This window comes from Mus pahari, chromosome 14 (assembly GCF_900095145.1).
Source record: "Mus pahari chromosome 14, PAHARI_EIJ_v1.1, whole genome shotgun sequence".
Taxonomy (NCBI): domain Eukaryota; kingdom Metazoa; phylum Chordata; class Mammalia; order Rodentia; family Muridae; genus Mus; species Mus pahari.
Window position 1 is genome coordinate 68,048,919 of NC_034603.1, and position 26,695 is coordinate 68,075,613.

Here is a 26,695-nt window from a genome sequence, read left to right on the forward strand (position 1 = left end):
GATTTCTGAGTTCGAGGCCAGCCTGGTCTACAGAGTGAGTTCCAGGACAGCCAGGGCTACACAGAGAAACCCTGTCTCGAAAATAAATTAAAAACAAAAAAACAAAAAACAAACACACAGAGACATATCCACCCAAAACAATGTCCAGTCTGGGCATGGTAGTACAATGCCTTTAATTGTAGAGTTAGGAGGCAGAGACAGGAGGATCTCTGAGTTCATGGCCAGCTTGTTTGACATTGTGAGACTCAGTCTCAATAAAACCAAACCAAATAAAAACAAAAAACACAATGTCCTGCAGACACAGCGTTAACTAGGAACATAACAGAGAACGAATTCACAGGGGGAAGTGTCAGATAATCTGAAGTACAGTAATTTAACACACATTGACAGGTGGTGGTGGCCCCCATCTTTAATGCCAGCACTCAGGAAGCAGAGGCAGGTGGGTCTCTGAGTTTGTGGCTAGTCTGGTCTACATAGTGAGTTCCAGAACAGCCAGGGCTATATGGAGAAACCTGTCCCAAAACAAACAAACAAACTAACACCGAACCTGACATCTGAGTGACTGCCTTGATTACTAGGCCTCTGCATAACATAATAATACTGGCTTGCATTCTTCTGGGGTTTTGTTTTGTTTTTTTTTTTCTTTTTTCTTTTTTTGTGATGAGGTCTTTCTCATTCTGTAGCCGAGGCTGGACTAGAACTTACTATGTAGTCCAAGCTGGCCCTGAACTGGCCATTCTCCTACCTTAGCTTCCCAAGTATTGGGATTGCAGGTGTGCACTACCAAAGAGAATCTGCAGTACTTCAGATAAACTCAGAAATCTTCCACATCTTTTAAGGCTTTAAGGGAGAGAGGAAGAGCTCGAGCTTGTGCTAAGAGAGGTAACAAACAGCTCTCATCTGTTCCACTTGAAGGCTGAGCCCAGCTGTATTGTGGTCAAGCCTCCCCAGGGTTTTCGCAGTTCAGTGCCTATGGGGACCACTGCTACATTCTCAGCCCACTGTGCCCAAGTGTCCACTGCCCCACACTGGGTGGAGTTTCAGAGGCAAAGCTACTCAGACACAAAACAAGGAGCTGTCAGTAAAACAACACACACAAACACACACACACACACACACACACACTCATCTTCTATTCTACCGTCTACTAGCAAACTAAGAATGAACAACTCTTCATGTTTCCCGTTACCATAGTACAGAGAATTGGGGTAGTAGGTACCAGAGGATTCTGTTCTTTTGCTGTTAGAAAAAACTGCAAGGAATTCTGTACATTTTGTGTTGTTGCTTAAAGCCTTCAGTTGGGTCAAAGGGTTGGGTTTTTGTTTTTTTAATTAATTTAATTTTTTGAGATATAGTCTCATGCAGCCCAGACTGGCCTTGAACTTTTTTTTTTGTTTTTTTGAGATTCACTATGTGGCCCTGGCTGTCCTGGAACTCACTTTGTAGACCAGGCAGGCCGGCTCGAAATCAGACACCCGCTTTGCCACTGGCACCCAAGTGCTGGGATTAAAGGTGGAGGCCACCATGCATGGCTAAACTTGTGAATTTTTAAAAATCATTTACTGGCCAGGCAGTTGCGGCGTATCCCTTTAATCCCAGCTCGTGGGAGGCAAAGGTAGGTGTGTCTCTGTGAGTTTGAAGCCAGTCTGGTCTACTCAGTAAGTCTAACTCAGGACAGCCAGGGCTATACAGAGAAACCCAGTCTCAAAAACCATAAACAAACAAACAATCCATTTACTGTGTCTGCATGTGTGCTCATATGCTTGACTATACAGTATGTGTAGAGGTCAGAGTTCATTAACTCTTGGGAGTCAATTCTTTCTTCTACCATATCTGGTCCTGTGGATGGCACTGAGGTGGTCCAGCTTGCTGGTGGTAGGCTCCTTTACCCAGTGGGCCATCTCTCTAGCCCGGCCCTGGACTTCAGATCCTCTTACCTCCCTCTTCAGTGTGGGGATACAGACATGTGACCCCATTTATAGAGTGCCAGCTACTACACCTGAGCATACTAGGCAAGCACCAATTTCCATTCTCTTCTGTGGGGTAAGGGGCAGGGAGACAGTTAATCCAGGCCCTCAAACATGCTAGGCAGGGTCTATACAATTAAGCTATACCTCTAGCCCAAGCTTCCATTTCTGTGTGACAGTGCATATGATTCTGGGCTGAATAAGGGCTAGTCTCTCAGAACTGATAATATAATTCATATAAGTTTTCACTGGACAGACTTAGTCATCCACTTAATTTTATTTAAAAAAAAAAAAATCACACATACCAGCAGTTTTTATATCTTTTTTTTTTTTTTTTTTTTTTTTTGGTTTTTCAAGACAGGGTTTCTCTGTATAGCCCTGGCTGTCCTGGAACTCACTCTGTAGACCAGGCTGGCCTCGAACTTAGAAATCAGCCTGCCTCTGCCTCCTGAGTGCTGGGATTAAAGGTGTGCACCACCACTGCCCAGCCAGTTTTTATATCTTAATGTAAGGATCTGTACCACTGGCCAGGAAGTTTCTGGCTCAAGCATTAGTTAAGTAGGGTTCTCCTGTGGACTTTACAGTTTATAATTAGAAATAAAACGGGTATTGGAAAAATAACCAAGAACTTCCTTTTCCTTGAGGATCTCTAAAACCAGTATCACTGCCTCAGGCTGAGACAGGGGTGGGGTGGGGGACCCCATAGGGCGGGGAGGTAGCTTGGCATGTACACTGCTCCCCTAGCGTGTATAAAAACACAATGAAGATGTACTGATGCTGGTCTCCAACCCTCGCACTCATCAGAGGTGGAGACAGGACAATCACAAGTTCAATGTCACCATCACTACATACGTATAAAGTCTAGTCACTTTCAAGAAAACGAAACAACAAAATCAAAACCAGGAAGTTGTTTGCTTAGAAAGCAGGAGGAAATGAAATGATTTGTTCTGTCCACTGAGCCAGGTGCTAAACCCAGAGCCCTGGTGTGTGAATGTTCCTGTGGGAACGAAGGCTCACAATCACCAAGGAACACATAATGGAGATGGGAAGACTACCCTGAATGTAGGTCTTCACTTTCCACTTTGAGACACGGTCTCTTTTTTAGCACTGTATAATGCACCAGGCTAGTGGCCTGTGAGCTGCTGGGGACTCTCCTGTCTGTCTGCACCTCACTGTGGAGGAGCTGGGATTACAGACATCAGACTTTATGTTGGTTCTGGAGATCTGATCTCAGGTCCCCACTGGGCTGGCATCTCCTCACCAGTTCAGGCTGGTTTGGAATTCATTCTGTAGCCCACACTGGCCTTGCACAACCTTGCAAGTGCTAGAGTTACATACAGGCTATGTCCCCACACCTAGGCCAGAAGACATGCTTTTTGAGAGGTTCATTTAGTCCTTGGTAATGTTCTGTCTGAAGAAAATTCTCTGGAGGATGGATTAAAGAGTAAAATGAACAAAAAGGCTGGGCAGCATCTGGGAAAAATACGGGCAGGCACGAACATTTTCACAGAGCACTCTTGGCTCTGAATACTTGGCATGAACTATTTATCCTGGGTTTATCAAAGAAGAGTATTTCTTTTATATATTTGCACCACTGAGCAAGTGAAATAGCTTTCAACTGTACTCTCCCTGCTCATGGTAAACAGCAGGCACACCTCAACTGTAAGAATACTTTCTTCTTATTCCCTCTTCCGAGCATCACACATCCATTCAACAGCTTACTGGGCAAGCACAGACGTGCCAAGCACTGTGCCAAGTTAGAGCAGAAGTGAACAACACAAATAGTCTCAAAGGAAATGGACTCATATGTTAATGAAAGGAGTTTGGGTCAGACATCAGAGGAAACTTACTGACCGTGAGGGGCGTTAGACACAGGCATGGGAGACTGAGGGAGCGTGTGCAATCTCCTCCGCTGGGGGTCTATAAAGATAGTCTAGGACTGGAACAATCCCACCTAGAGGTAGGGGGAAGGACCAAATGACCTCACAACATCCCTGGGTCTGTTTTGTCAATCACAATGCAATTCCCCTAGTTAACCAGTGGCAACCTCTGCCCCGCACCCTCCAGAGCACTCACCACTGAGCTCTTCTCAAGTAGGCTTTGATGTAAGTGTCATCAAGCTTCACCGCATTTGTACAGTCTTCTATGGCATCTTCCAGTTTCCTAAGCTTCAGGACAGAAAGAGAGAGAGAGAGAGAGCAATCACACTTCATATTACCACTGACAAAGGGAGTCTACACAACATGAACACACCTAGATTCCTGTTCTACTATGTTCTTGTTCCCTGGGAAAGTCTGAGGGCTAAGGACACCAAATTTCAAACTGGTTTCTTTACTATGTGATAAATGCCACATACACTGACTAAAACGCCTTTTGTGCCGCCTGTCTAACCAAAACAACAGTTTTGTTTGCTGTTCATGAAGTCCACTCTTCCATGAGCCAACTACAAAGACCAGAAAGACTGCAATTTTTAACTACTAGGGTTCTATGGGGCACACGGCCACAGGACAACTATGGTCGTTCTCAGCTACAGTTTGGTTTATTTTTGTTTTTTTTTTTGTTTTTTTTTTTTTTGTTTTGGATTTCGAGACAGGGTTTCTCTGTGTAGCCCTGGCTGTCCTGGAACTCACTCTGTAGATCAGACTGGCCTCGAACTCAGAAATCTGCCTGCTTCTGCCTCCCAAGTGCTGGGATCGAAGGCATGTGCCACCACTGCCCGGCTTCATTCTCAGCTACACGTGTTCAGCAATTTATAAAAGCCCAATTAACGCTGTCAACGTCCTCGTCTTTGTCCTGAAGAATAAACAAGTTCTTGCTCAAGTGACAACACTTGTTAAAATGGCACAGACCTGCTAGCTGCTCTCACAAGAGACAACTGGGGAAAAACAGGAGGGAATGGCCAGCCAAGCTGCCTCTCAAATTCTCAACACTACAAACAAAAAGGCAAGTTCACTTCTCAGAAGGCAGTTCCTTACAGGGCAAGGGACACCATTCTTTTATCTGGCTGCTCTTGCTAAGCAGATCTCTGAAGACCTCTGACACCCAGATCAAGTACTTACCTTGGAATTAACCGTACCCCGATTACAGTATAGTTTAGCATTTGTTTTTATGTTGTTGGGATCTATCCCCAAGGCTTCTGTGTACAGTTCATATGCTAGTTTGTAATTTCCTTCCTTAAAGGCTTTATTTCCATCTTCTTTCTTGGCTTTAAGGGCTTTGGCATTCTGGAGAGAAGCAAGGGATAGTCAGTTCAGCCCAGAAAGCCTCAGCTCACTCTCTTTCTCACAGTTCTCTCTCTTCAATCCCAGCTGTCTGGTGGGACACAGGCCCCTGCATGCCCGGCCCCCGCAGGGAAGGTTTACACACTGACAAGTGGGCTGTCACACTCCTGTGAGTCTTCCTCTACTCATTTCTTCTCCCCCCACTTTGATAGGAGGGACAGAATCCAGGGTCCCAGGCATGACAGCGTGACATGTCACCTCACCTCATTACTGAGCTATAGCCCTAGTCTCACTCCTATCATGAGATATAAAAGGAAGTTTTACCCCCACTTTCAGAACATCAGGCTTAGAACTTACTCTACAAGCGACACAAGCCTTCTCGTGGTCAGGAGCCATCCTGAGAGCCTGTACAAAAAACTGCACTGCCTTTTCAATACAATCTTCATAATAAAGGCAAAGACCCCGGACATACAGAGCATCAGCATTGGTGGAATCCATTCGTAAAATGTCACTGTAATAAAGAGGACACGTTCAGCTGTGGTGTACAATGTCTTGGCCATTCCCATCATCTGTAGTCAAACTGTTTCTTGATCATGGCTCTAGTATTCAAGTTCATCCACAGGTGACTAGATTCTCAAGAACAAGCCTTGTTAAAATAAACTATCTATCTATCTTGACTATGTTTTTCTTTCTTCATTCTCCCCGTACCTAGCAGTGCTGGGGATTAAACCCAGGCTCTGGGACCTGACAGGCAAGCACTTACTGATGAGCCTACTCCCTCTCCCCCATCAATCCAGCCCAATACATTCCTTGTATCTCATAATCTTTTCTTTTGGTTTGACACGGGGTTATCTGTATAGCCCTGGCTGTCCTGGAACTTGCTCTGTAGACCAGGCTAGCCTACAAAATTCACAGACATCCGCTTGCCTCTGGCAAGTACTGGGATTATAAGCATGTACCACCATTCCTGGCTATGTCTCACACTCTTTATTGAACTAGAGTAGGGGTGAATAAACTACCACCACCCGCAGGGCTAAGTCCTTTCTGGTGCTGTTTTGTATTCCATTTTCTCCTCATATTTTGGTGATAGGTGATGTGTAATAGGGACTGGATTAAAGGCTTAGTACAAGCTAAGCACAAGCTCTCCCAATGAGGCACACAGCAGGCCAGAACTTGTGCCACTGCCTCCCTACCGCCCCATGTTACTGAGGAATGAAGCTTGGTACACAAGCATCTTCCCATTCAGCTACATCCCAACCTTGGGTCATGTCCCTAAAATTTGATTTTCACTAACTCAGCTGTTATCTGCGACTGCTTCTGCACTATGGCATAGGACAGAGCTAAGCAGTTGAGACCAGGGACCAAGAAAGTATACAAGAGTTACAATATAGATAGAAAAAAAGAGTTTCCTAGAGTAGAAAGAACTGCATTCAAACAAACCCAGGCCAGTAAGATTGCTGCCAAGCCTGATGACGTGAATTCAATTCCCAAAACCTTCTGTAGTATGAAAGGAGAGAATGAACTCCCATAGAGTATATGAAAACAGAGGTTAAACAAACTCAGACTCATTGAGCTCTTTCACACAAGGCTCAAGCACCCTTAACACAGCTGCATCCTATATACCTTGTGGGTCGTGGATTTAACCTGCATTAACCTCTGGCTTTAAGCTCCAGGAAGGCATGAACAACCCTAGCCGATACCCACAGCCCCCATGTAGCAAGCAGTCAGCCAGCAGCCAGGAGTCCACTCTGCATCTTAGTAATGACCTGGCCAGATTGCGTACCTGGCCACAAACTGTGCTTCTGGGTATCGACCAAGCATTGCTAAACATTCTGCTTTGAGAATTTTGAATCGATGGCAGGCAGGGGCAAATTCTAGGGCACGGTCCATGCAGAAGACAACCTAAGGGAAGAGGAAAGCAAGTGAACTCTTCAACTGGGACTCCAGAAATGTCTTCACTTGAGTTTGCTCAAAGACATCATTGCTTATTGGTACTATAATATCAAAGCTTCTACACATTCACTCAATAAGTCCACCACTACCTCATGGAGTTAATAAGGACTATCATTGCCTTTATTTTAGAGATGAGAAGGCTAATGAATAGAGAACAAAGCGAGGCTCTAGGTCATCAAGTTCCATCTTAAATACAGTAGGACGCTAGAGCGCTAACCTCAACAAGAAAGCAACCTCCATGGTGAGCCCACAGTGACTATGATCAGAGCTCACATTTGTCTCGCAAACACCATTATTTACTATTTTCATTATCTGTCCGGCTTTAGCTGGTGTGATAAGAACAGCAGCAAAAAATAATCTGGCACAGAATCAGCGTTGCACATAGAACAGAAACTGAGGTGCTCCTCCTTTTCCCGTGACAACAGCGTCACAGCTTTAAAAGACGTGGGGAGGGAGATGAGCCTGGAGAGATGGCTTAGATGTTAAGAGCACTGGATGTTCTTCCAGACGACTTCAGTTCAATTCCCAGCACCCAAGTGGTGGCTCACAATTGTCTGCAGCTTCAGTCCCATGGGATCCAAAAAAAAGGCATTCAATGTTCTCCTCTGGCCTGTAAGGGTTCCAGGTGTGCACACAGTGCACAGACATATGTGGAGCCAAAATATTCATACAAATAAATTTTTGGAAACATTTAAAAAAGACAGTTTTAGTGTGCAGCTCTAGGTGTCCTGAAAATCACCATAGAGTTCAGACTGGCCTTGAACTCACAGAGATCTAGCTGCTTCTGCCTCCTGGGTGTTGGGATTAAAGTACACCTTACTACTGGGTTGGTCCGCTACCCTCATTTCAGTATAGAGATTCCACAGTGAACTAGCCATCTATAAGGATTCGAATGGATGTCACATCACTACAACCACTGGGCTGCCCCATGTAAATCCCAAGCCAGTCTCTCACTCACACCTACCAAGCGCTCCCTGTCAGTCACACAGCTCTCGGGAACTCATCCTTTTCTCCACAACTTTGTTCTCTGAGCTCTCATTCTTACTTAGCTGCTACTCCTGGGATACCCTCCCCCAATCCCCTTCTCCCTAAGAATAACGGACCAGAGGAGAAATCTGCAATTAAGGGACACCATTACCTCTAAGACTTCAAGTATGAATTCTAAAAGCAAGGAAAGGTAACTTCCATCGTTGTAGACTGATATAATGGCACACATCATAACTCTAAAGAATTCACTAATATCCCATTTACTACTGTAGAAAGACCTCCAAGACTTATTCAGAGGAGGGAAAAAGAGCTACATATCATGAACAGTGCACTACCTTTCATGCAAACAAATCTAAAAATCTGTATTTGATGTATTCAGTGGTAGAACTTGACCCTGAGCTCCACCCCAGCACCGGAGACGGGGAGCAGAGAGACGGGCAGACCAGAGGGCCTGCTGGAAGGAACACTCATCACTAAGTATCTTTCCATGCTTTATATTTGCACTGAGAAGAGGGCCTTTTCAAAAATTGAGATTAAAAACACAAGCAAGATGGGTGCAATGGCAAGCAGGTCTCTGTGAGTTCAAGGCCAGCCTGGTCTACACAGAGAATTCTAGGGCAGCCAGGGCTACACAGAGTCTTCGTCTCAAAAAAGAAAACCCACAATCAAGAAAGAAAACACTGAGTTGTTCACTGACACTTTCTGCCCTGCCAATCCAACGACGACAAGATGGTGCTCCTTTAGTGGCACAGGTCACTGGAAGTTCTAAGGATAGTAATGACAACTGAGGTACGAAGAGGAAAAGCCAGTGACAGTCGAGCAGCCACACCCTTGGCCTCACAAGCTCAACGTTCTATGCAGAGCTGGCTCTGCTCATCGTGAGGAACATCAATTGAGGCTCAGCAATGCTTACTGCCACCCCCCACCACGTCCCCAGTAGGGACAGCTGCAGGCAAAGAAGATCTTTGTTTCTTCCAAGTTCATCTGTTTCCCCTGCCAGGATCATAATTCTTCATTTGTGACATCACCATGAGCTACAGTGGGGGGGCTGGGATGTCACAAACAGAGGATTCTGTCACAAACTCAGGATTCTGGCTCTAGAGTGAGCAAGAGAGAAAAGAAACCCAAAAGACTGCCTTTCAGGACAAAGCTTTTGCCTATGTGAGCCTCTGAAAAAAAAAAACGTGACAGTAGTTAGAACTGCTTTCCAAACACAGTTGTGTGCACGGGTGCGTGTGCATGCACGCGCGCGCACACAACACACACACACAACACACACACACACACACACACACACACACACACGAATCACACTACAAAGACATTATGATTATCAAAACGCATGGGCAGAAGACGGTTAATGCTGCGAACCTGCATAAACTAGTCAGATATATTTATTCCCAAATAACAGCCCTCACAGTATAAAAGTCAAAAGGGTGCTTACTTGTCCCCAAACATTTCCTCAACACCTGCCACTGAAAGCCCTATGCAAATTCCTACATATGATGCAGCAACTCCTCCCTTGGACTAAAATCACCTTGTTGAAGGAGCCCATGAATCTCCTGATGCGGATTTCTGACCTCTGCCAATCTTCTGCTTCCTCCTTTGATTCTTCAGTGAAAGCTACTTCTCACTACTATCTAAGAAACGGGGATGTATACTTCAAGTTTAACTCCAAGTTCTAGAAAAATCCTGGAACTTTCACACTTGTTCCCTATTTCAGATACACCAACCCCTTTAACATATAGATTGTCAAAACCTACCACATACTGTGAAGTTTATTAAAGTCTAACACCAAGTTGGGTATAGTGGCATCAGAGGACTGCCAACTTTCAGACCAGCTTGAGCTACACACAAGACCCAAAATAACATCAAAAAGGTAGCAGGGGCTCATGCTGTAATCCTAGCACTTTCAAGCTGAGGCTGACAGACTGCAGAGAAAGGTGACATAACAGGTCACACACTCCATAACTGTAACAAGGGCTTCCTTCTCCCCAGCCTTATTTATAGCATCTACTCCATTAGAAGCAAGTTAATCAGATAAATATGGATTATTCAGCTCCAGTATTTATTTCCAGCTGATTTTTCTTTCATTAATTAGTACATACATGTACACTACCTGACATAACCAACGGGAATATAAGCAAGCTGATTTTTGCTCCTTATTGAAAAGCCAAATAAAATTAAGAAATAAAATAACTTAGCAAAAAATACTTTTAAGAGGGAAAAGGTCAAAGACAAATTTGAATGACAATGTACTAGTCTAGATTGTTCTGCAATATCACAGCACAAAGGGTAGGTTCTAGTCACTTCTACTTTACCTTCCGGAAATCTCGCTTTTCAAAATCCACTTCTGCTATTTTCTCATACTCCATGACTGCATTGGCGTTCTTGAACTACACCGGGGAGAAAAATGAAGTTTAGGTTGAACAATCATAAAAGTCACTAAGACCCTGATGAATTCCTTTTTTTCAAGATTATCACTGAAGCAAGGTGTGGTGGTGCACACCTTTAATCCCAGCACTCAGGAGGTAGATCTCTGAGTTCGAGGCCTGCTTGGTCTACAAAGCAAGTATAGGACAGGAAAAACCCTGTCTTGATAAGCCAAAAATAAAAAAGAGAGAAAGAGAATACTGTTGAGGCCAGGTGTGGTAGTACACACCTGTAATCCTAGCACTCAAGAGGTAGAAGCAGGCAGATGTTTTTGGTTTGAAGCCCGCCTGAACTACACAGTGAGTTCCAGAACAGCCAGAGGTATATAGTGAGACTGTCTCAACAACACAACTTTTTAAAACCACAGAAGCTGGGCATGGTGGCAAGCACCTTTAATCCTAACACACACACAGAGAGAGAGAGCAGGTACATTACTGTGAGTTTAGGGCCAGCCACAGTGACACAGCTACATAGCATAGTGAAACCCTATCTCAAAAAAGAAAGAAGGAAAAAAAGAATCACATCAAAGAAGCAGGCATGGTGCTACAAGTCTGTAATGCCAGCACTCGGGGGAATAGCAAGTTCAAGGTTAACCTGGATTACACAGTTTATCAGATAGAGACCTGATCTAGAAACTCAGTAAAGGGGGTGCGTGGAAGCATAGGGCAGGACACACGAGAGATGGCTCAGTGTTTAAGGGCTCTTGGTGCTCTTCCACAGTACTGAGTTTAGTCCCAACACCCATACTGGGCAGCTTATAACTTGTAACACCAGCCTCAGGGGGATTTGATGCCCTCTTCTGGCTTCTGTAGACACAGGTATACAGGTGGCATGCATGCATACATATATAAACAAAATCAAGGTGAAGGAGATGACTCTGTGTGTAAACACTTGCCATACAAGTGTGAAGACCTGAGATCAAATCCCATAACCCACGTTAAACCAGACATGGCAGTGTGTATATATAAACCCAGTGCTGCTAAGGCAAGATGGGTTGGGAATAACAGAATCTTCAGTAACTGGAGTGTCAGTTAGCTGAGAGTGAGTCCCGGAGCAAGCAAGCAAGAGACCCTATTTTGCTGGTCAGTGTAATGTCCACTTGAGAAGCAAAGGGCAGCTTGCTCTATACATCCAGCTCCAGGTCATTCACAGACATATAGTGAGACTCTTGTCTCAAAGACAAAAAACTAGAGACACTGTTTCAAACAAGATAGAACAGGAGAAATGATCTTTCAGGCAATAACCCTGATCTACATCCAACATCATTGCCACAGCCAGTCCAAGCCTGCCCTCATACAAACAAAAGCACAAGAGTACATATACACATAAATTTAAAAAACAAAACAAAACAAAAAAAGGAGCTGCAGCTGTGGTGCAAGCCTTTAATCCCAGCAGTCAGGAGGCAAAGGCAGGCAGGTCTTGTGAGTTCGAGGTCAGCCTGGTGTACAGTACAAATTCCAGAACAGCCAGGGATACACTGAGAAATCCTGCCTCAAAAACCAAACCCCCACTCCAAGGAATATAAGAATTAAACATTTCCTTAAAAAGCTGGTGATGGGCTGAGAGATGGCTCAGCAGTTAAGAACACTGGCTGCTCTTCCAGAGGTCCTGGGTTCAATTCCCAGCAACTCACATGGCAGTTCACAGCTGTCTGTGACTCCAGTTCCAGAAGGTCTCTCATAGCAATACACATAAAATTAGTAACAAATAGACCCCTCCAACACCAAGACAGACGAGACCAGTTAGCCTGGGCTACATGGAGACTCATTTCTTGTTTTGTTTGGAGACAAGGTCTCATGTAGCCTGGGCTAGCTTAAACTTATTATGTAGCTGCAGATGGTCTTGAACTGGTCCTTCAGTTTCCATTGTCTAAGTAATGGGATTCCTAAGTGTGCACTACCACAGAAGGGTTTACTGAGAATGGGGATCAACACGAGGGCCTCATCATGCTAGGCGAGCATTCTGTCCAGTGAGCTGGATTTCCACACTTGAAACCCTATCTTTTAAAAGAAAATAGAAAAGGTCAAGGCCCAAATTTTTTGTTTAATGTTGACTTCCTGTCAGGAAGACATAAAATATGGCCACCGTAAGCCAGGGGTTGGGCAGTTTTGAGATGTTCACTCAAATGCGTCCAGGCACCTACTACAAAGGTGGACCTGAAAGACATGTGCTACCAGCTTAAGCCATGCCTGAACATACAGCAGTTCTTTCTGACAAACCCAAGATCTGAAACCAAGACTGGGAACATCTAGACTAATGTTCTGTAACTGAGCTACACCCTAGCTGTGACTTCATTCAATGCTTTAACTTTGTTCCTTAACTTATTTTCTTGAAGCGTTATGCCATCTGCCCAGTCATCTCCGAAGCTTTCCACTTTTTACAGACTGAAAACTCACTCAACAGTTAAAGTAACAGGGTCGCAGAGACTATGACATTTACCTAAAGTTGGGTAAGTGTGGCTGCTGGTGAGGTGGGACTGTCAGTCCTGCCTTATTGGTCACTCTTCTTTCCAGACCCACCGCACCGTCTCTCATAGGAACAGATCAGACCTACCTCCTGCTGCGCCTGGGCATTTTTATGATCCAGTTCTAGGGCTCTTTGGAAACTACGACATGCTGCCATTGCATTGCCAAGTGAGAGGTGGCACTTGCCTTCTCGGAGGTGTCCCTAGAAGAAGGAGCACAGAGGAAGGAAAGAAAAGTGACTGCACAGGCACAAAGAAATCAACACAACAGCAAACAGTCTAAACACCAACACGCAGCGAAAAGGCAGAGCAGTGGTTCTCAGAGGGAGCACTTGATCTTTAGGGGACATTATCACCATTAGGAGATTGTTATGGCTGTCACAATGAAAGGAGGAAATGCTCCTGATGGTTAGCAGCTATAGGGCAGAGATACTGTAGAACATTCTTCCCCAAAGAGCTCCATTACATACCCGGACAAAACTGTCATCCAACCTCACTGACTGCTGCGCATCTCCAAGAGCTTCCCGGAACCGTCCGAGCATCATCAGTGTGGCCGCTCGATTACCGTAATAGCTGGCATTGTTAGGACACATATCTACAGGACAGATAATAGGACATAAACAGCTCAGAAGGCTGGAGAGATGATAGCTCAGTGGTTAAGAGCACTTGTTCTTACAGAGGACTTGGGTTTGATTCCCATGATCTTCACGGTGGCTCATGAGCATCTGTAATGCCAGTTCTATGAGATCTAATACCCTCTTTTGGATGTTTGTGGTTACCAAACACGCACATGGTGCACATACATACATGCCAAACACTCAAAACACATAAAAAAATCAAAAATATCAACTGTGTAAAAAGCAAGTTCATCTGGGCATAGTGGGTCACACTTTAATCCCAGCATTCCAGAGACACAGCAGATCTCTAGAAGTCTAAGACCAGCCTGGTCTACAGAGCCAGTTCCAAGGCAGCCAAGGCTACGTAGTAAGACAAAACAAAGTTCAGCACAGGCTGCTGACCTTAAGTACAGGCTACCTCTCAAAGGACTATTTCACTGGAGGCCTAGAGAACCGTTTCAGTAGCTAACTTGTAATATAGTGTGAGTATCCACATCAAGGTCCCCAGGAGGCAAGGGAATCCTGGGCAAGCATGGTGGCCTGCCTGGAACTCCAGCCTGGAAGGGAGAAGGGGACCTCCAAACAAACTAGCCATCAAGACCCACCTCAGTCGTTATAATTAACTCCAGATTCATTCGACTGAGATACAGCCTCCGTGAGTAACACAGAAACACAATCTAAGATGGTCCCAACATCAACCTCATGCCTCCACATGGACACACACAAACACACTCACTGCACCACACCACACGCATACACACACACACACACACACACACACACAAACACCACACCATACACAAAAAGAAAGTGGGGAGAAAAAGAGTAAGAGAATTATGTCAAAAAAAAAAAAAAAATCAAACATAAACATGTTAAAGGGGACAGGGCATAGGAAGCTAACGCAAGATTTCTGCCAGTTTAGGCCAGCCTGTCTCAAATGAAATACCAGAACCAGGAGCACACCTTTAATCGCAGTACTCAGAGGCAAAGGCAAGAAAATCTCTTGAGAGTTCCAGGACAGCCAGGGCTATTAAATGTGGAGAAATTCTGTCTCAAAAAAACAAAAACAAAACCAAAAAACAAAAAACATTAAAATGATTTTGAGATGTCTCCTCATCCCAGTCAAAGTGACTGTCATTGACAAAGCTGACACTAACTGTTGGAGAGGATGTGGGGAAAAGTTGTTCACTGTGGGTGGGCGTGCAATTCAAGATAGTCAATGTGGAAATCAACTTGGAGAGTTCTGAAAGAAATTAAAAATATAACTGCTATAAGCCCCAGCTCTTTCTTTCCTGGGCATATGTATACCCAGAGAACAACTCTACATTTCATGATAGAGGTGTGTGTCCTCATGTTTATTACTGCTTACCTGGCCACAGAAAAGAACTGGATTAAACTCAGATATCCATCTAGGATGGATGGGTAATGGAAATCTGGTATACACACACACACACACACACACACACACACACACACACACACACACACACACACGAATGCAATAGGATCCTGTTCTGTTCCTAAGAAAAATGCAGTCACAAAAATGGAAGATCTTAGAATGTGTAATACCCAGTCACACAATCTCAGAAAAACACTGTAGATTCCCTCACATGCAGATCCTAATCTATAACTTATATATACACATAAGCAAGTGTGCACATAGCATAGTATAACATGCAGAAGAAAACAAGAAAGGGTAACTCTCTGGCCTGATGAGAAACCGAATGCAGGTAATGACCTGAGCTATAGAAGAGGGTATTAACCTCTAGCTCTAATTTTTTTTTTAAAGATATTTTTATTAGATACTTACTTTATTTACATTTCAAATGCTATCCCGAAAGTTCCCTATACCCTCCCCCTGCCCCTGCTCCCCTACCCACCCACTCCCACTACTTGGCCCTGGCCTTCCCCTGTACTGGGGCATACAAAGTTTGCAAGACCAAGGGGCTTCTCTTCCCAATGATGGCTGACTAGGCCATCTTCTGCTACATATGCAGCTAGAGACATGAGCTCAGGGGGTACTTGTTAGTTCATATTGTTGTTCCACCTACAGGGTTGCAGCCCCCTTCAGCTCCTTGGGTACTTTCTCTAGCTCCTCCATTGGGGGCCCTGTGTTCCATCCAATAGCTGACTGTGAGCATCCACTTCTGTGTTTGTAATTTTTTTTCTAGCTCTAATTGTATCAAACAGTATTTTGGTTTTGGCAGTGGGTTATTAAAAATGTATTTGGCAACAAAAGTGTAAAAATCTAATGTGAAGCCCCACAGCTTCAGAATACCTATTGTAACTATAGGGTCTGGTTAATTTCAACATGTTACATTTTTTATTTCCAAGTGTTTTTGGGTTTTGGTTTTTTTAAAAAAATGAAGCTCATTTTAAAAAACAGGGCCAGCCTTAGCAGGTAAAGGCACTTGTCATTAAGCCTGATGACCCGAGATTTCACATGGTCCACATGGGTAAAGGAAACAACCAGCTCCAGCAAGTTATCCTGAGTTCCACACACATGCCATAGCAAGCACATATGTATGTGTGCACACACGCACCCGTGCTCCTAAACACATACATATGCACATGCACACACACTCACACAAATAATGATAAAGGGCTGAGGGGTGAACAGGGAGTAGAGAGTAATTGAGCTCAGGACTGCACGGAACCTCCCCCCACGCTGACACTCTCTTTAAAGGTCAACCACAGGCAGACTAGAAGAGCAATGATGCATCTAGTTGTTAAGGTTGCAGCTCTAGGGGCGGGCCTGTAGGACAAGGCAGAGCCTTTTTACACAGGCACTCAGAAAGGTCTCACTTCATCCCCAGCACCACAACACAACACAAGAGGAAAGTTACGACTTTGAACTACCTTTTTGGGGGTAGAGAGGGCCAACGTGCTTAGTGAACTATGGTTTGTTTGTGACTTACGTGAGCTCAATGCTATTCTACATGAAACAGTCTTAAAGATAAATAAAATATGCTGGCATGTTACGAACATTGGGATAAGACTCATTTTTGTTTCCTGAGACAAAGAAAGAAGCACCAATCGTTGGATGCATGTGTTGGGCAGAATCACTCACTGATCCTGATGATGAGTGAGCTCAGCAGCTCACTAAGAGCTGCTTGTTAGGCAGGAACCACCTGCTGTAATCCTTCTTACCTATGGCTTTTGTGTAATAGTTATAAGCTTCATTGTAGTCCTTCTTAGCGTAATATGCATTCCCTTGTTCCTTGAAGGATTCTGCTTCCCTGAAAAGGAAAAGGAAGAGTCATATCACTATACCTCAGGGACGAGCTCAGAAGAGCCAGCTTCATGTTCGCGTGATATTCTGGAAAGGACTTATAGATCTGTCCAACAGGCCAATAGACTCAAAAGAGGTCCAGTGAAATAATCCAATCCATTCACAATCTATTCAGAGACATTCAAACAAAATCAGGAAAACTCCTTTCAGCTGGGCACAGTAGTTTACACCTGAAATCCCAGAGTTTGGAGAGGCTGAGACAAAAAAAAAAATCTGTGATTTTGGGGCCAGCCTGTGCTAACAGAGCAAGACTGTGTCAAAAACACAACACAGTAAGACAAAACAAACCCCACAAGGTATAATATCAAATGCCTATAATACTAGCACTTGGGGTGTAGAGTTAGGAGATCTAGTTTCAAAAACCAAAACCAGGGGCTGGAGAGACGGTCCTCTCGTAGAGGACCTAGATTCAGTTCCAAGCACCCACATGGTGGCTCACGACCACCTGTAACTCACGATCGCCTGTGACAGGCGATCCACTACCCTCTCTGACATCTGAAGGCATCAGGAACATAAGCAGTGCACGTCCAAAGGCAAAACACTCACATACATAAAATAAAATAAAAATAAATATCAAAAAAAATCTTAAAAACAAAACAAAAACAGGCTGGAGAGATGGCTCAGCAGTTAAGAGCATTAACTGCTCTTCCAGAGGTCCTGAGTTCAATTCCCAGAAATCCATGGTGGCTCACAACCAATAGGATCTGAGGCCCTCTTCTGGTGTATCTGAAGACAGTAACCGTGTACTCATATAAATAAAATAAATCTTTAAAAAACAAACAAACAAACAAGCAAACACATATGCTTAGTAAGTGAGCCACTGAAAGCCAGCACTGAATTTTCCAGTATGTCACAACTATCGCCTCTTTTTTGTTTTGTTTTTTTGAAGGGCTGGGTTTGAGACAGTGTCCTAACATGTAGCCCAGGCTGACCTTGAATTTGTGGCAATTCTGCTGTAGTCTACCAAGTGCTAGGATTATAAACTTGTGATATTTCAATATTTGCAAACTTCTAGGGAAAACATTTGTAGGTAATTTCCCCTGGGGACAACTGACTTCTCAATATGAAATAGGGCACAGCCTTAAGAATCTTAATTTAGTTTCCTGAGAGTGATTTCCCCATTTGTCACTGGGAGAACAGTCAAAGTGTGTAACCAAGGAGTGACAGTGTACTTTGTAAGATGGAAGACAGAGCAAAGTTGACAGGAGGGAGTCAGACGCTGGAGGAAGCGCCTATCTCTCCGCCCCCTCTGCCCACCACGCTGTGCTGTCCACCTACCATCTGGCATCAAGACAGGACAGAACAAACAGCACTGAAAAGAGCAAACTAGAAAACTATCAAAAGTACCCAAAGTAGCTGGTGTGGAGGCAGAGGCAGGTGGATGTCTGTGAGTTCGAGGCCAGCCTGGTCTGTATTGCACATAGTGAGCTCCAGGCCAGTCAGGGCTACACAGCAGAACCTGTCTCAGAGGGGAAAAATACAAGAAGTACCTCAAAACATCCTATTTCCCAAATGAAATGATAGATGATTCTTTCCTGCAATGTAACTATTTAGGCATGTTTCTTTTAAAGATTTTTGTTTCCTTTCCTACTTGCCATAGTCATATATGCAAAAGGGAAATCAGTCCACGGCTGCCTAGAGGAGAGACAGAAGTCATAGTTTTTGGTGTCCCACTCTAGAACTGGGGAGCAAACCCAGGGATCTGAACATGGCAGGACAGCACTGTGTCACTGACTACGTCCCCGGCAGCAACAGTTCACTGGCGATGATATGGGAGATTGCAGCTGATGACATAGCACAGGAGAGATTTGTGGTTCATTTCTTACATATTTCAAACGACAAACTGGCAAAGCTCCCTCCACTTCCATTCTTCCCCAACACTGCTCCGGTAAGCCCCACTGACATAAAAAGACTGCTGGAAGAAAGGAGGAGGGAAATGGGGTGACCTACTAATGCTGACAGATTTAAACTCTGCTGGGAGGAAATTGGCCTGAAAAATCTTATTATACTGTCACAATGCTATAAAAAGGCCATCTGCTACTACAAGAACCAGGAACAGCCTCCCTCACCTGCAAAACTTAAGAGTCTCAACTGAAATCTTTCAATGCAATACACAAAACTCCTTTAAACATAAATTAAGCAAAGCACTTTAAAAACTCTACGAAAAGCTTATGTTTTAAGAGCAGACATGCCAAGAGATTCCATGGGCTTCCCCTAAACTGGATTCCAGAAGCTGAACAAAACCACTTTGAAGAAATGTGTAAACTCTAGATACTAACCCATCTGCAACTAAAATCTAGCTGCTTCTTCAGTCAGTAGTGACTAAGAATAGCTAGATCCTTGAGGAAAACCAAAGCACCCAGCCACTGTGCCAGCAGCACAAAGCTTATTAGTAACAAAACCAGGACCCAGAGCTACCAGTTGTTATGGACTACTGGTTGGTGGTCTTTCCTCAACACTGCTCCCTCCCATGGTGCCTACTGCGCTGCTGGCTTCCAATGGAAACCAAATGATGATTTCAGTGGAGACCGCTAACAGGTATGTGAGCCATGTGATTTCCATGCACAACTAGCAAAGTTGGGAAGTTTCACCGTAAGGGTGTACTCCACCCTCCCGGGAGTAAGTCTTGAGTTTAAACAATTTGCTCAAGGTCAGGGAGTGGCCCCGTGTGTCAAAATCCAAAGTCACATACTATCTAAGCTTTCTAATGCTCACTTCTGTGATACTGATAAGAAGTTTAAAACTGATCTGTACTAGTGGAAGTGAAGCAAGGACAATAAAAAAATTCTTTGAACCAAGATACAAAACAGCTCTGGTGTGAAAAATCTGTCCTAGGACTGAAATCTGGATTCACTCAAGCATAACGAGGCCCATAACAATCAGTCACAGAGCAGAGTTCCCTTCTCTTTAGGATGCAAGACCCAGTGGATGGACTTTGCCTCCCCCAAGAAAGGCATTTCATTTTAGTAAATGGTGAGTAGATTCCATTCTAGAGCAAACAAAGCAAGTAATGTAGAGTCAGCCCACAGCAAAAAGAACAAGAATCGTGTTGTGACAAGTTGCCATGTTTTTAATCTCACACTGCATATCGGGCCAGAATTAGCTATTCCCACAGTTTCATGAAAAGGACTTAGTTTCACAGAAACGTAGCTGACTAGCAGCTGCCTAGACAACAGGCTCAGGCACTTGGTGCTTTTAGGCCAGATGCTTACTTATTTTTTGTATCCAGGTCTTATGTCCAAAGAGGCGTCATCTTCATTTGGACCTCCCCAAACACACAGGACCAACGGACCTGACCCTTTAGGGATCTTTGCAATCTGTCGGGGCCACATCAGGAACAATTCCAGAGCTAAATAATTCAAGTCCTGCCTTTTCTCAAATCCTGAGAAAAGCTGAAGCTGTTCAAGCTGCCCTTACAGCAAAGCGACTAAAGGGTGAGGGCAACCTGGAGATGGCATCTGTCACTGCTGCCAGAGTTATTAATTCTTTGATAACTAAATGAGCTTTCAATATGAATCTGCTAAAATACATCAGTACCCAGAAAGGAAGACTTGAGATTGTGTTCTATGGACATGACATTAAATTTTCAGCACTCGGCAGGCAGAAGTGCGTGGATCTCATATGAGTTTGAGGGTAGTCTGGTCTACATATAGGGAGTTTCAGGCCAGTCAGGGCTATCTAGTGAAATCTTGGCACGAAAAAGACCAAATAAAGCAAACAACAACAAAAAAACTAATAAAAACCCAAAATTAAGTTCAGATTAGACCCTAAAATACTAAAGCAAAAGATCCAGAGAACTGGTCTGATGGTATTAACAACTGTAATACATCGCTTGTGCTTTTAATCCTTTCAATCAAGATGTGCACAGGCCTTCTGAAGCAATGCTGTGTGTGGCGAGCCTTCCACTTGTCTTCCAACAAAGAGCACAGCAGTCATGCTCCACAGTGATACGGGAGTACCACAGTAACTGCATAGCTCTCATAGTTTCTAGAAGCCTTTGCAGGTTCCTTGTTTTCGTTTGCTTTATTTGCTTTGCCCAGGCTGACCTCAAATTCACTGCAAAGCCAAGAGTGACCCTGAATTTTTGGTCCTCCTACCTCAACCTCCTAAATTGTGCCACTGTACCCCTCTTAATTTATGCTGGGTTGAACTCAGTACTCTGTGTCATGCAGAGGCCAGCCTCTGTCCTTGGTTCTCATTTTATTTGATCTTTTTTTGTTTTGTTTTTCGAGTCAGGGTTTCTCTGTGTAGCCCTGGCTGTCCTGGAACTCACTCTGTAGACCAGGCTGGCTTCAAACTTAGAAATCCGCCTGCCTCTGCCTCCCAAGTGCTGAGACTAAAGGTGTGCGCCACCACTGCTTGGTCTGTCTTTTTAATTTTTACTTTTTAAACGTTTTACTTTTTCCCCAAGATAACTATGTATGAGGTAAAACATAATATTTCAATACATGAATAACCATTGCAATGACCACAGAATTTTTTTTAAACTGGGAACTAAAATACTGCACCGCTGAGTTATATCGCACTTTTCCTTATACATGTTAGAGTCAGGATCTCACTAATTGCTCAGGTTGGCCTTGAACTCCCAACTCAGCCACTTAAATAGCTTGAGGTTATAGGTCTTCAACACCAGACCTGGCTACATAAAATTAGCTTATCCAATTTTCCATCCAACCCTTGGGTCAACTCCAAACATTATAAGCACAACAGCTCTGATTCAAGGATGCTGGAAATGATTCTGATGTGAATCACTAAGGATCAATTCTGTTGAAAATAGCTACAGAGCCGGGCCTGGTGGCGCAGGCCTTTAATCCCAGCACTCGGGAGGCAGAGGCAGGCGGATTTCTGAGTTTGAGGCCAGCCTGGTCTACAGAGTGAGTTCCAGGACAGCCAGGGCTATACAGAGAAACCCTGTCTCGAAAAACCAAAAAAAAAAAAAAAAAAAAAGAAAGAAAAGAAAATAGCTACAGAACCAAAACACGGAGCCAGTGAGATGGTTCATCCAGTAAGGGTGCTTACCACCAAGCTGAATATGTGGAAGGAGAGAAGCATTTCCTAAAAGTACTGATGTATAGTGTGTTTCTCTCTCTCATACGCACGTGCGTGCGCGCACACACACACACAATTCTTTTCTTTCCCCCTTCCTTTTTTTTTTGGGGGGGGGGGGCGGATAAGGCCTCACTATGTAGCAGCCTTGGCTGGCCTGGAACTCAATATGTAGACTGGGCTAACCTTAAACTCAGATATTCATTTGATTCTGCTTCCCCGGTGCTGGGATTAAAGGTGTGTGCCACCATGCCTGGCTGCAAACATTCTCTTCGCATGCAGTCATATGGTCACCCCAGATCAGTGCCCTTCTTTACAAAGGTGGGCAAACTGAATAGTTTTCTCTTTGTATACATTCCTGTTTTAAAATGTATTTGTTTTTTCTTTTTCCACGTCATAAATCCTCAGCCTTGAAAACCCACTGCATCCACGCTACATCTGTTAAAATCTGTGAGCCTGTGTTTGTAGGTATACTCTCTGAATCTGCTGCTCGTTCATTGCTGCTACTAATTACTCCCACAAGTACTGCCAAAGAATCATTTGGCATTACAAAGTTCTTAGCAGGACCATGTGATCGAATCAGACAACTTAGGCTTATGATCCCCGCTCAACTTTGCACATTTACAGACAAATCAGAAATACATTAACTAGAAATACATGGCTGACACTGCAACACATTCTAACACAGATGCCCTATACAAATGTCCATTTTCTCCCTAAATACCTCCAAGATAAACACTTAAGCGATTATGCCTTAGATCAACTTAACTTTTTAGCAATTACAAAGACATTCAAAAGCTTCAGTCAGCCTCTATCAGATATTAGATTCACTGGACAGCAGTTTTTAAAAACCTCCTTAAGCTGGCAGGAAGGTTCAGGGGGTAAAAACTTGCCACCAAGTCTGATTTTGATCCTTGGGACCCACATGGTGGAAAGAAACAACTGACTCCCCAAAGTTGTCCTCTGACTTCCACCTGTGTGCCACAGACTGTACATGCACAAATGTGTTTACACACAGCCACATCCACCCTACAGGTAAAAGCTTTTTAAATTTTCTAATGTGTAAAGGTGGTTTTATCTGCATGTGTACCTGTGCGTCACTTGTGTGCCTGGTGCTCTCAGAGGCCAGGAGAGTTCTGATCCCTTGTAGCTGGAGTTATGGGCAGTTGCAGGCTACCATCTGAGTGTGGGATCAGAACCTGTGACCTCTGGAAAAGCAGCCAGTGTTTTTGTTTTTTGTTTTTTTTAAAGATTTATTTATTTATTATATGTAAGTACACTGTAGCTGTCTTCAGACACTCCAGAAGAGGGAGTCAGATCTCATTATGGATGGTTATGAGCCACCATGTGGTTGCTGGGAGTTGAACTCTGCACCTTTGGAAGAGCAGTGGGGTGCTCTTACCTGCTGAGCCATCTCACCAGCCCCGCAGTAACCACTGAACTATCCCTTTTCATCAGCTGTATCATTTTAAATTTTTTTTTTTTCCCGAAGGGAGGAAGGAAGGGAAAAATTACTTTAGCCACTGCATGGAAACTTCTGTAAACATTTGTAACCCAGGAAACACCAATTAGATTTTTATGAGACAAACACTGCAACTTTACTTTTACTTCAAGTGTTTGGCTAGAATACTGTATGGGTTAGGCTTTTTTTGTTTTTGTCAACTTGATATAAGCTAGAGTCATCTGGGAAGAGGGAACCTGAACTGAGAAAATGCCTTCCTAAGACTTTCCTGTAGGTTGTGAGTGGCCCTCAAGATCAGCTTTGCCTCTCCTTAATTTAAAATACCATACAGAAAGGTGAAGGTAGCAGGGCTTAAATGAAACCCAGTACAGGAAAACTACTTCTCGCAGGCCAGAACAGAATTTGAGTTCTATCTCAGGACATTTGCCATTATAAGGTGCCCACTTGACACTGCTGCACCTTCTCTTAGGAGTTAATCCAACAGGGAATGCCAAGAGACCAGACCTCAAGAAAGCTGACTCACTGGCCATGCTAAAAGGGGAGAATAATTACCCTTTAAATAGTATTTACACCCACAGAGGCCCCTTGTCCACTGCACTTGTGGATCTTTACTGCTAAGCCTGTATGTTTTTCTGAGTTCTAACTTTCAAAGTGTAACTTTTCCTTTTCTTCTTTATCTCTTCTTTGGATACTGGTCAAGTATGCGTGCCATGTCACTCTGGACACTGTCGTTCTTTTACAAAGACCCTCCCGCAATGCCATGCGGCTGCTTGCCACCAGCCACCCACAAACTTGCTGGCTGTTTTTGGGCCCTAGCTCAAAAGGCATGGCTTTCTCTATCTTGCTCTTCCACACCCTCCTCCTCTGGCAGCTTAGGTTTGTTGTTGCTTTGGACTTTTTGAGATGGGGTTACTCTAACACAGCCCTGGCCATATTTGAACAATGTAGAACAGGTCTGCCTCTGCCTTCTGAGAGCTAGGACTAACAGTGTGTGCCACCGCATCCTGATTGCTTCAGAGATCTCTATTTCTTATCTTGCCTACTTTGTGTTTTCTGCCTAACCTATGATTTCCCTCTCAAATTTTAAGCTTCTTCTGACTCTACTGTTTTTTTTAAATCTTTCATCTATGAAGCCAAAAACCAACAAAAAGGAACCCCAATTCTCAGTAACATCTGTAGCAAAACATTTTGCTAAAATTACAGCTAAGGACAAACGCTCTAATTTTCTGACAATAAACAAGTGTTCAGGATCCTTTGACTTTAGAGAAAAACCTAGTGGGGAGGGGCACTTCCCTCCTCCTCAGGGCTGCTGGGACTGCAGTGTGTGACGCATGCCCAGCAATCAGGACGTTCACTGTGTCTACCATGTTATCTTGCTCTAGACTGTAGCACCTCCTTTCTTTTAGTCAATCAAATTACGAGCTGCTTGTTGATCTGGAAACATCCTCCACCCTACAGAATTTACAAGATCTTGGCCAGTCTTAGAGTAGAAATTCTTTCCTCCTCCCCCTTCCCTGGACCTCTTGTCCCCAATGGCATGTCACAAGGCCTAGTTCATGTTGTACTCTCTCTGACCTTCATGAAAATAAAGCAAAAGAGCCCAATAGCCTCATGTTTATGCCACACCACCAACAAAGTCACTTTATTTTTCTAAAAAATATTTAAAAATTAAATCAATTCTAACCTACAAATAAAACTTTCACTTTAACACTCATATATGTTAAGTGAAAGTCATATGACTTATGAAAAACATTTATAAATCTTGGGGTGCCCGCAAGGTCTGTGTGCTGAGTGCTTTCTAACCAGCTAGAGCCGGGAGAGTGCTAGCCACTGGAAAGCTACCTTACCCAGTATCTGTCTCTCCTCCTCCTCCTCCTCCTCCTCCTCCTCCTCCTCCTCCTCTCTAAATCCCAAGGTTCTTTATTGTGCTTTTTTTTTATTCCAGGGTCAAACTTTTTCTTTTCAGGTTCAGTAGAGATGCAATGAGATGGATTTTAGGTGTCAGGCAATTGGTGGTGTGGGAAGCTGGGATAGATCCAACAGCAACTCCCTTTTTACTTTAAAGAACAACTAAAACTGCTCAGGTTAGAAGCAGACAGTCTGCTACAAAGTTCAAGGCCAGCCTGAACTATACAGTGAGTTCTAGGCTAGCCTAGGCTATGCAACCCTGTCTCAAAAATTAAAAATTTGGAGTTGAAGAGATGGCTCAGCAGTTACGAGCACGCTTGCTCCAGTTCCAGGGTATCTGACACCCTTACACAGACACATGCGGGCCAATCACCAATGTGCATACAATAAAAAATAAATTATGAAAAACAAAACAAAACAATCTCTTATTCCCAAAGAGGAAAGGTGGAAGACAAAAATGTAAACTCCTGAACAGATGAGCCAAAATGTACTCTGAACATTCAAGGAGAAACCTCAACAGAGACAGAACCAGAGGGCCAAGTACATCACAGGGAGCTGTGGCAAAGTCTTCACAAGGCAGCAGCACACTCTACTGCTGGCTGAGAGAAGGACACCAGGCACTGGCTGGAGCTGGCTACGTCTTAGGGAAAGCAGGGCTGTGATGAACCAACCCCTCCAATCCGAATCTTACGCCATCAGTGAAGGCATAAGGACAGGCATCGCAGGGCTCTGGCATGTACGTCTCCTCTCTTTACTCGGGAAGGAGAGCGTCAGAGCAATGAGCTCCCTGAAACCATTCTGACAGCACAGGCACCCACTTTTCAGTCAGCCTGAGGCTGCTGTTCATATATCCCTGAACCCACTCCCTTCCATCTTGTGGTTCTTCCCTGACAACACAGACCTCCTCACAGGAGGGAGTATTTTCTAGAGGCACTTGCTTCCCACGCCACAGCTATCAGACTATTTGCTGAAACATGGTCTCATGGATTAGAACCCCCCAGGAAGTGTAAGCCATGGGAAGGCATGCTAAGGCCTAGTGCAGCCAGAAGAGGAGCGTGTCTGTCTCTCAGAGGTCAGACTACTTTGCAGAAAGACTGATGGGTCAGCTTTGGGAGGGACCACGCTTTCACCAGGACTGCTTAGTTATGCATGTTGTTACTGAACTTCTTTATCTGCTCCTCTTCCCAAGATGGTCCCACTGAATAACCCTCCTCCCTCTGTTCTCACAGACCCGTCTCTTTAACTGGCAAGAGGATGGTGGCTGAGCTCAGCTGTTAGCACTGCCAGGCCCAGGCCCAGGCTTGACCTAACAGCTCTGGTAACATCTCTCATCTTTTTTTTTTTT

The 26,695-nt window shown here is 44.1% G+C and overlaps 1 protein-coding gene across 1 annotated transcript in view; it reads right to left on the minus strand.

The window, feature by feature from the left end:
• Dnajc7 (DnaJ heat shock protein family (Hsp40) member C7) overlaps positions 1-26,695 on the minus strand; it is a 37,641-nt gene that overhangs the window by 3,356 nt on the left and 7,590 nt on the right. The window contains exons 2-9 of the mRNA XM_021211508.2: positions 16,793-16,881; positions 13,496-13,620; positions 13,115-13,228; positions 10,450-10,524; positions 6,972-7,090; positions 5,546-5,699; positions 5,027-5,191; positions 4,044-4,135 (exon numbers count right to left, since the gene is read on the minus strand). Coding sequence (XP_021067167.1) covers positions 4,044-4,135; positions 5,027-5,191; positions 5,546-5,699; positions 6,972-7,090; positions 10,450-10,524; positions 13,115-13,228; positions 13,496-13,620; positions 16,793-16,881 — 933 coding nt within the window. The remainder of the gene's footprint in view (positions 1-4,043; positions 4,136-5,026; positions 5,192-5,545; positions 5,700-6,971; positions 7,091-10,449; positions 10,525-13,114; positions 13,229-13,495; positions 13,621-16,792; positions 16,882-26,695) is intronic.